At 48.2% G+C, this 10727-nt stretch overlaps 2 protein-coding genes across 2 annotated transcripts in view; one reads left to right on the forward strand and one right to left on the reverse strand.

Annotated features, from left to right (window-relative positions):
• Window positions 1-1759: 1759 nt before the first annotated feature.
• LOC129488340 (uncharacterized) lies at window positions 1760-4807 on the reverse strand. The gene is made up of 2 exons (XM_063641148.1): window positions 4298-4807; window positions 1760-3123 (listed from the first exon to the last, which is right to left on the reverse strand). Exons 1-2 carry the CDS (start codon window positions 4805-4807, stop codon window positions 3043-3045), a joined length of 591 nt encoding a protein of 196 aa, XP_063497218.1. The 3' UTR covers window positions 1760-3042.
• Window positions 4705-10727, forward strand: part of RAB31 (RAB31, member RAS oncogene family) — a 167726-nt gene continuing 161703 nt past the window's right edge. Inside the window, exon 1 of the mRNA XM_055238449.2 lies at window positions 4705-4844. Within this exon, the coding sequence (XP_055094424.1) occupies window positions 4806-4844 (39 nt within the window). The 5' untranslated portion in view covers window positions 4705-4805. The remainder of the gene's footprint in view (window positions 4845-10727) is intronic.

The raw sequence follows: 10727 nt of genomic DNA on the forward strand, positions 1-10727 counted from the left end.
CACAATGCTCAAAACAAATGCTCATTGGAGCATTTTGGATTTGGGATTTTTGGATTAGAGGTGCTCCACTGGTAAGTATAATGCAAATATTCCAAAATCGGAAAAATGCTCCTGGTCCCAAGCATTTTGGATGACGGATACTCAACTTGTATGCAGATATTCTTAGAGGCACTTCAGATTAGGAAGAGTCTGCATTAGGTTCTTCCTTATCTAGGGCAGTCTTGGGAATTCAAGCAAAACACAGATCTATTTTCCCCCATCACAAACACACACACTCACCTACCAGTTGACTAGGTTCAAACTCCAGCCATCTCGATCATCTTCTCCTTTACTTGGGGGTTGACTTCAGTTGAATTCAAGGTTTGGAGTCTCTGGAATTTATACTCATTTCTTGAATGAGAAGAGTTACAAAAATGAAGCAACTACACCAAGCCTCAGACATTTCACATCATACAATAGTCTCCTGTTTGAATGTTTGTCTCTTTCCTTTACAGCTCGATGTCAATGTGGGTCCTCTTCCTCCACTGGTCATTCTTCCAGTGTCTAGCACAGTCGATGTCTGCTATTTGCCCAATGGGTGGGTAAACAGCTAAACACAGAAATCCCTGCGATATGAGAATTGTTGCCAACATCTAAAATTAAACCAATTTTTAGTTTGATAGCAAATAATATTAAGGTACAAAAAAGTGAAACACAACTCTTTTTAAGAAAAAGAAATCCTAAACTCCATGTATTACTCCGAGCAATTGCAGGAAAACTTACATGACTCACCAGAAGGAACAACCCAAGACAGTCTATGAAACGAAACTGGGGTTGTGGTGACTTTGATCTGCATCATTGTAGTTTAATTCCTCAGTTTTACAAGTAAGCAATGAAAATGAACAGGACTGACTGAATTACATGTTACTTAGGGCTTTCGGGAGGCGGTCACAGCTGAATCAATCTGTTTACCTTCCATGGGAGGTGTTAATATATACCTTATTGCTTATTTTCTTTTAACCCAACACTTTAGGCTCAGCCAGAGATCCAAGGGACGGTGGAGGTTGCTGAGCAGGAGTGTCAGTAAAGAGGCCAGTTAGATGCTGAGGATGGCTTAAGCTGCCCAGTGCTGGCTCTCAGGAATCTGGAAAATTTAAACATTATCACCTGACACCAATCCTTTGTGAGGTCCCAACAGAGCCTTCCTTGTCTTCAGTGAGAGCTGTCTACTTGTTCTGGAACACTTCTGAGCACTCCCATTTGAGGCAATGGAGACGATGAGGAGGCGAGCCCCCACCCTCCCCATCTCCCATCTAAGATGTCACCGCACTTTCCACATGAAGACATCTGGAGTTGCAAAGGAGGCTGTACAGTTTCTATCCGCTTATCTAATAGCCCCTCCACCGAGCAGCCACCTTCCTTGGGGTTCTCAGGGACACTCCCTTACCCACAGACAGGCTCCTTCAGTTTCCAGCCTCCCCTTGCCAGCTACTGTCTCCTTTTTCAAGTCTGTGGGTGAATTGTGGGGTCCACTCACCTCTGTTTTTCTAAATCCCTCAAATCCCTTTCCTACCCTGGTATGTCCAGGATTCATCTCCTTAAAAATTTGTTTAAAGGGTGTGAGTTACAAATAAGGTTAGGTAGCACATGCTATTTAGAAAGTTTCAGAAAGAAAAGGAAAGAAGGAAGGAGTTGTTACGTAAATGAGAAATACTAAAAGGCTGTTTAACTGATATTGCAGACACTATAGTTCCATAAAAAAGATAAATTATGAAAAACAAGGTTTGTAAACATTTTTATTTTTCCTTAATTGGCCCTTGAGCAGACCAGATGACTCAGTACTGGTCTCCAGGGATCAGCCTGTGCTCCAGGGCGTTGTAACACATTTATATTGCTTATCCTATTTAACATTTTGAGTCATATTATTTTCACAGAATCTTATTTACTATAAACGTCTCTATAAATCTATATAGTATGCACATTTCACTTAATAACTAAGTAACATATACTATTGTACGCCATTAAATATACCCAGTGAAGACACCCTAGCTTGCTTAATCATTCCTCAAATGTTAAGAGGTTAAGTTACAATTAATGCAACAATCCTCCCTTTACCTCCATGGAGATAACCTTTTTGTCATTGTTTCTCTAACCCATTTATTTGTTTCTTTGTCTGCATATGTGTTTATGTTCAAACAGGCACCTTTGTTTACTTTTTGCCTTTGTATGTTATTGTTCAAAAAAGGAATTCCTGAATCAAAAAACATGATCAGTTTTATGACCATTACTGGCTTTTTCTCTTGGAGACTTTATAGTAGCAGAGAAATGGAGGTCTGAATTAGCACAATGACCATTTATGTTACAAAATTCTCATAAGAAAAACTTGCATGTTCTATTTCTTAATTTGATAAATTGTCAGTTATGTACCATTGATTTTTTATCCCTGCTGAAGTTACACCAGAACTCCATATTTGCAGAAAATTCCAGAGGAGTCAGGATGGGCCCTTAGTACAGTAATCATAGAGTGTAACAATAGAGAACATGGCACTTTTTTAAAAAGTCAAGAGCTGCCTCTGACCTATCACTCTTAAAATATGTCTCCTAGCAGTCATCTTCCTGCCTTCCTGGGCTAAAGCTTTATAGGTTACCTTAGGGTGATCATGGGGACCTGGTTTTCATGACGCCATGTTTAAGTTCAGGGGTGACCTGGCTGGGGAGAGAGTATAAACCCATGAACACGAGTCAGTTGACAGACTAGGATCGCCACTTTGTAAAGAAGAGCCCAAGGCCTGATCAGAATGAGACACAAATGAGGTCATTTTTAATATAACTAGGAGAGGGGAGAAGGACAAATAGACTGGGGTGATTCTCAGGGAGGGAAGGTCTGGATAGGGGACTCTTTTGGGAGAGCCTAGAAAGGACACAAGCTTCCCAGGCACCCGGGCTAGTGGAGAAGAGAGCAGAATGAGAGCAGTCATGAAAAAGAGTAAGGGAGCACAGGAGAAATTCGGTTTGCCTATTTCTGTCTGGGCACAGTTCTGCTCTTAGCAATCTAAGGCAACTTCACAAAGCTCCACTCACTGCACAGGATGTAGAACACAGCGGAGGCTTCCACTCTGGTTTGACTGGCTTTTGGGAATCAAGCTGGAAAGCCAAAAGGACACATTTCAGTGTGGAGATCCAAGACTTAGCAGGTGCCCTGAGGGCTGGCGACTGCCTTGGGGGAGGTGTCTTTGCAACTGCGCAGGGGTGGTTTTCTGATTAGCAAATCTGAGGGCAAGGAGATATGTGATCAGGACTGTTTGATTCTGGGCAAGCCCCTTTTTACCCTGCCCACATAGAAGACTCTGCTTTGGATACAAAGTCAAGGACGGATACTGATACAATGGACCTGTAACTTGTCCATGGCTGCCTTTTGAACAAGTTAGTCCATTTGAGTAACCTCCACAAGCCTGCACCTCTAGGGCAAAGTTCTTGCTCTTCTGGGGAATTTCACTTCTGTGAATTGTCTGTTTTGGGGCCCATTTTGACTCCAGTATTCCAGGACTTATCTCTTTGGAGGCCTTGATTTGGAATTTCCCATTGGATGGGGCTACTTGGGTACTGGGTAGCTTCAACCTGGCTTCTGTAAGAACAAAGCCAGATGATCATGGTGGGTGGTCTGCTAGGAGAATGGAAATGCCATTGATTAAAATTGGAAGGTTAGGAGAGAGGCCTGAGAGTTTGGGATAGGAGATGAAGTTTTAAAAAATCAGTTTTTAAAAAAACATTTCCCATCTGAAATGCCAGTGAATTGTTCAGATAGATTACATTGAAAAGGCTGACATTTCTGTAGCAGCAACGAACGAAGTCATCTGAGTGGATGAGGTGCTCTAGGCCATACATGGAGAAGAGAACACAGTTACCCAAGCCTCCCCTGACTGTGTGCGGCCACAGACTCTGCTCATTTCCCAGTTAGGAAGGATGCAGGGGTCTGCTGGGATCTCCAAGCTTCTACCTGTACTTCTGAGGACTGGGTTTCTGTCCACATAAGTTGCAGGATTTGCTCTACTGAGAAAGAGAGTTTTGTTCCAGAATGCAAATTTCCTGTTTCAGACACGGACAGCCAGTTTTGCTTCTAGAATCTGCTACATACAGAAAAATGAACTTGGCTGAGCTGAAGAGCCACACGTATGTTAAACGGAAGCTCGGGTATTAGGAACGTAGAGAAGGCAGGCCGAAAAGTTAGCCCCCTTCTCCTCACCCCTGTCCTCACAGAGGCCCCTTCAGTGGCCATTTTCTGCTTGGGACCCAGAATATCGCTTGAGGATGGGATTACCCGCAGACCTCCACGCGCTGCCACGCAAAGGGCCTCGGCCGAGAGCATCCGCTTTCCAGATGAGAATGGCATCTTCAGGGACCCGCTGGTAGTGGGGCCAGGTCTCCACACGGCCGGTCCAGTCCTTCCTACCCACCCGGGCCCTGCGGCCAGGCGGGGCCGGGAGGGGCGGATGCCGGAGGGCGCTGGAGGAGGCCGACCTGCATGGGGCTGGTCCGAGGGCGGAGGCAATCCGCCGGCGACGCCGCAGGTCCCGGGTGGCTGACGCCGTCCGGGGGCGTTCCTGGGAGCTGGGGGCCGGCGAGGCTGGACCCGACGCGCCCGGGAGGAGCCGGCCGGCGGCCACGTGATCCACCGCGGCGGGGCCGGCGGCCCAGAAATAGCAGCGGCTGCGGTTCCGCCCGCGGGCGGCGCGAGCGAGGGGCCGAGGCGGGAGACGCCGGCGGGGCGCGGGCGCGGCGGCCCCGGAGGATGCTGCTGAGCCCCGGCACTGCCCGGCCGCGAGCACATGATGGCGATACGGGAGCTCAAAGTGTGCCTTCTCGGGGTGAGTCCCGGCCGCCACCCGCCGGCTGACCCCGGTCCGCGCCGTCGCGCCCCTTCGCTCCCCTTGTCCCCGTTCGCTCAGTCCCCGTGATCCCTTCGCTCTCCGCACCCCTCTCGTAGCCCCCGTCCCCCTCGTCCGCGGGCCCCCTAGTTCCCCGGGTCCCCCTGGCTCCCCTAGTCCGTGCGCCCCTCGTTCTCCGCACCCCCTCTTGTTCCCCGCCTCCCCCGCGTCCGTGCGCCCCTCGGGTCCGCTCCCTCTCTCACCCTGCCAGGGTCCGGGTCCGAGCCTGCCCCGGGCTTTCTCCGCTCTTTCCTCCCGGCCCGCGAGTCCCCGGATCCGCGGCGGCCTCGCGGGGACCTCCGGCGTGGACGGGGCAGTGGCGGCGAGTCTGGGGCCCTGAGGGCTTTCTCCTCCGCCTTTGATAGTTTCCTTCCGGCAGAAAGTTTAAGTTGCTCAGCCAAGTCGCTGAGTGCTCTTTTGCCTCCTGGGGGCAATTGATTTATTCACTTAAAACAGAAAGATAAAACCAAAAGCGAACCCAGCCAAGGGGGTGAAAGCCGAGGGCGCGGCCGGGGTGGAAGGTGAGGCAGTGACCTGTGCGGAGCGCGCCCTGCAAACTTCCCTGCTGCGGATGAAAGAAGCAGCCTGGGAAAGTCCTGCCCACCACCACTCCCCTAAAGTGGGGCTTTCTCCGCCCGAAGAAGCCTTAAAGCAGCCAGAAACAAAGAAGCAGTCAATCCGTGCGGCCAGGGGACTGCAGACAGGGGATCCGGCGAGGACGCAGGGAGCCGCTGGCGAACCGCCCCTGGGAATTCTGATAAACGTAGGGTCGCTTCCTTTCGGGGGCCCACATCACATTCCAGAATTCCTTCTTCTAAAAGAAGAGCTGGTTCTAAGGGCGTTTTCAGCAGCCTTTGGCATCTGGCGTACCCGCCCATGTCATTGGCAAAGCTGGTCTCATGAAAACCATTTCCTAAAAAAGGGCAGCGAAAGGGTTGCATTCTTGTGCGAACTGATCTGTCAAGATGGGGGTACAAGAACTGTAGAAAGAGGAAATGATTTCGCTGAGGACTGAATTGTGCCAGCGTCTCTAGGCTTCCTCTAGGCTCGCCTGGAACCTCCGGCAGGCTCCCATCACAGGCCTCTGCCAAAACCATCCCTTACCCTAACTCGATTGTCCGGTTGGCTTAGAATTCCAGAGGATATGCGAAGGCCCTGCCCTCCCTGGTAGCCCCTGGCACAGATCCCCACCTCCCCCGACTTGCTCAGCCACAGCCAGGATCTAGTCTGGTCTTTCTCTGTTCACCTTTTTGTGTGGCAGGAGTGGGTTGTCCTGTTCCCCAGGCCCTCTAATATTTCCAGACATAAATTCCAGGAATCCCATGCTTTCCTCTTGAGGGGCCATTTCAGCCTCAAGAAAGGCCTTCAGAGACTTAGAAGGAATGTCGTGTTCCAAGGAATGAAGAGGCAGCCTTGATGTGTGCTGTGTTTGTCAGGATTGGCCTTGGGAAAGGTGAAATAGGACATATGTTTGCCTTTTTTTCTTAAACTCTTTCTCTTGACTTTTACTGAGGTGGTCCAAGCCCTGCTCTATCACAGGACCCCTTATTTTCAATTTCGGTGTTTAGGGACACGTCTCTATATCCTCCTACCAGGACACTGATCAGGTGGCAAGAACCCTGTGTCAAGAGGCAGGAGACCTAGGCTCTCATTCTTTCCCACCAACGAGCTGTGTCGTTTTAGCAAAGAAACTCAGTGGCCTCATCTATGAAATGGGCATAATAACATGTTCCCCCTTAAGGCAGAGGACCATACCAGATGATCTCTTAAGATACATGTTACCATTTCCTGCTAATCTATGGGTTCATGATGCCAATTAGCAAACCTGGGAGAGGAGGAAGTGGGAGGAAATCTCTTTACTTCTTTTATCTCCAAGAATGATACACACTCTTTGAGTGGCTTCCTGCAGACAGTGCCTTACCTTTGCCAGGTCTGTGTGTATGAATTTGAACTTGGAGCTGGAAGAACCATGCCAAAGCAGAGAAAGAAGAGGTTTCTGGGCAGACAGAGGCTTTGAAACACCAATAGTGGCCGGTCACGGTGGCTCACACCTGTCATCCCAGCACTTTGGGAGGCTGAGGCGGGGGGATCATTTGAGGTCAAGAGTTCAAGACCAGCCTGGCCAACATGGTGAAACCCCGTCTCTACTAAATACAAAAAAGAGTTAGCTGGGCGGTAGCGGCGCATGCTTGTAATCCCAGCTACTCGGGAGTCTGAGGCAGGAGAATCGCTTGAGCCTGGGAGGTGGAGGTTGCAGTGAGCCGAAATCGCGCCACTGCACTCCAGTCCGGGCGACAGAGTGAGACTCTATCTCAAAAAAAAAAAAAAAAAGGAAAAGAAAAGAAACATCAATCACATCACACCACATCTGTGGCTTCCTTTTTTTTTTTTTTGAGGGTGGCTGTAAGTTTCAGTTTTATTGAAATCAGAGGACATTTTATTTGAAAGGCCAGATGACCTTATTGTCCACACTGAGTAAGATCTGCCACATCCCCTTGTTTGGCTGGCTCTTTCCTGGGTGAGATGTGTGCAGCAGGCTGTGTTTCTACCTGCTCATCCAATTAGGCTGATTCTCTGGGTGGGATAACATTTGAGGGAGATCAAAACCATTTGACTGTCTTCGGTTTACTCTCTTCTCTCTCTCTCTTTCTCTCTCTCTTTTTTTGTTTTGAGACAAGATCACGTTCTGTCATCCAGGCTGGAGTGCAGTGGTGCCATCATAGCTCACTGCACCTTCCAACTCCTGGGATCAGTGGATCCTTCTGCATCAGCCTAGGTTTATTATCTTGATTTGAGAGACCCTGTGGATCAGTCAGTGCTAAGTCCAAAAGTCCTTTAAAAAAATATATGTATATTTTTGAGATAGAGTCCCACTCTGTCACCCAGGCTGGAGTGCAATGGTGCCATCATGGCCCACTGCAGCCTCAACCTCCCGAGCTCAGGTGATCCTCCCACCTCAGCCTGCCAAGTAGCTGGGACCACAGGTGTGCACCATCCAGCCCAGCTAATACTTTTTATTATTTTTGTAGAGATGAGGTCTCCCTATGTTGCCCAGTCTCTTTCAACATTTTAACAGGAACCTTGGGCTCATTTGTACTTTGCGTAGGGCGGTCTGTCTTTTCTAGGTGAAGTTTTGTGTGTGGCCGGCACTCAGCTTCTTGTTTTTTAGCCATGAGACACCTCCCTGAAGTCTTGGTATGACCAAGACCCTGACAGCCACACCTTCTTTCTCCCTGTTAGAATCACTTTCTGTTGGGTTTCCCTTATAAGGTGATAGATAACATAGACATCATAACAAAATCTCACTCTCACTGGGAAGGCTGAGGGGTTGGTCTTTTTGTGCCTGGTCCTGTGCTCAGTGAGGACTTGGGGACATGCTTCCCATTTAAGGTATAGGTTGTTTTAGGCATGGGCAGTAGGCACTTTCAGCACAGGCTCCCTGCTGGTCACTCTTTGCTGTAGTTTCCTGCTCCATCCATGGGGTCGGAGGTCTTACCTCCTGACATTAGAGTCATTTGCAGCAGGTGGGAGTGAAAGTGGGCCGGGTGCCAGGTCTTCTTTACCTGAACTTCTCCTGTCTTCCTGGCACGTTAGGAATGTCTGAGCTTATTTCTTTTGGTGAATGCTCCCACATGGGATGGACAATGGCCTGTGGAACATTCTCTGAATGCCTTGTGTTCTTGGAAAACCAAGGACCGAAGAGCACTGGGTTTGTTTAGGTTACCTGTTATAAATTCTTGGCTCGAATTTCATGTGTGGACTTTCTTGGGTTTATTCCACATGGGGACAGCCCAGCAAGCCTTTGTGAACGCTGTTTCCTGGCCTGAGCCGAGTCACCTGTGGAAGTCAGCCGTGCAGGAGGGTGTGCTTGATGGGGGGAAGCACCCTGGGCAGGACCCCAGGAGTTTCCTTCTCACCAGGAGAGTGTCATTCGTTCCACTTTGTGATATGAACCGGTATTATGAAACATGAAGCTTAAAGGCAACACCCTTAAAAACAGCAAAGTATGTTAACAGCAACAACAAAAAAACCTAACAAAAACAACACTGAGGCAGCAGCTGCTTCAACCCCAAAGGTGGAAAGTTTCCCAGTATGCATTTTTAACACACATCACCACGTGGCAAGAAGCAGGAGGAAGGGAGAGAGTGGGGAGGAGGAGAAAGAGAAGGAGGGGACCTTTGTTTTGTTATTTCCTTGGGGTATTTGTGCGCGTGCACTTAAAAACTGCTTCCTGATGGAATCCCAGAGAGATTTATATTTGGACTTTGGTTGTCTTGACAACAATTTAGAATTCCTACCACTTCCTCAATAGCTGAGTGATCAGTTAAAAGAGCTGATGGCTTCCCTGCTTCTGCTAAGGAGCTTGTTGAAGCATCTTGTGGTCTTTGTTGGAATTTATATGGTGGCTCATCAAAGAGCAGTCAAATACCTGGGATTTGGTGAGACATCTGGGTAAAGGGGACTTCACCTATGTCCAGGGCCTTTACATGGAAGGCCTCTTATCTCCCCAGGGACACTAGGACGCAAGAGTAGGACAGATTTATACTCACAGTAAGGCAGATCATCAGAACTGTGCAACCTCATGAGTTGCTTTGAGCGCTGTGTGACAGAGTATCCAGTAAGGTGATAAGAATTTGTTAGTGTTATTGTGGAAGGAAGTAATGCATAGGATAGTGGGTTGGGCTCAGTAATGATCACATATGCTTTCCAAGTCTGAGATTCTAGTAACTTACTATTTTTTTCCCCCTGAGACTGGTATTTCTTGGGGAAGGGGGATGGTGGGGAGGGTTGAGTGGCTAGCCACAGCATTTATTTCTTGGCACAACTGATTCCTCTATTAAATTGAACCATTTGTGGAAAGTATGTTCAGCATTGGTGACTCTGGGTACCTTTTATGTTACACGAGAATAAATATGATATAGTGGGCTATCTTCCCAGCAGTGCCTGGCATATGGTAACACTGTGTCTTATGCACCCATCCCAGGCTGATGGAATCCATCAGGGTCCCTTTGTTCCTCCTTTGTTCAGGGTCAACATTGCTGCTTTCATCCTCCCTCAGCTTTCAGAGCTCAGTGCATCTCTGGACTGTGTATCAGAATCATTTGAGGAGCATTTTCAAGCTTCTCATGGTCCCTTCCCCCATCCTTTATGTCTTAATTTGAGCTGCTGTCACAAAAGTACCATAGGCTGGAGGGCTTAAACAATAGACATTTAATTCTCACAGTTCTGGAGGTTGGGAAGTCTAAGACCAAGGTGCTGGCAGATCTAGTGCCTGGTGAGGGCTCGATTTCTGGTTTGCAGACAGCTGCCTTCTTGCTGTAAATTCACATGACTGAGAGAGTGCTCAGTCTCTTTCTCTTTTTATAAGGATGCCAACCCCATTCATGAAGGCTCTACCCTCACAACCTAAGCACCTCCCAAAGGCCCACCTCCTAATATCCTCACATTGGAGGTTAGGTTTCAAAATGTGAATTTTCTTGGAGGGACACAAACATTAATTCCATAGTACCTTGTCAATAGCGTTCAGGCATGTGGCCTCTACTTTTGCCCTGGCTGGATGACACTGTTTTAGTGAGTGTGATATATCCCTTAGGTCTGCTCTAAGGCCATAGCCATGAGAAAATAGGAAACTTTACATTTTAAGATGCTAGGACAGTGGTCCCCAACCTTTTTGGCACCAGGGATCAGTTTCATGGAAGACAGTTTTTCCACAGATGGGAGCAGAAGGTGGGGGATGGTTTTAGAATGAAACTGTTCCATGTCAGATCTTCAGGCATTAGTTAGATTCTCATAAGGAGCATGCAACCTAGATCCTTCACATGT

The sequence above is a fragment of the Symphalangus syndactylus genome, chromosome 1 (assembly GCF_028878055.3).
Source record: "Symphalangus syndactylus isolate Jambi chromosome 1, NHGRI_mSymSyn1-v2.1_pri, whole genome shotgun sequence".
NCBI classification, from domain to species: Eukaryota; Metazoa; Chordata; class Mammalia; order Primates; family Hylobatidae; genus Symphalangus; species Symphalangus syndactylus.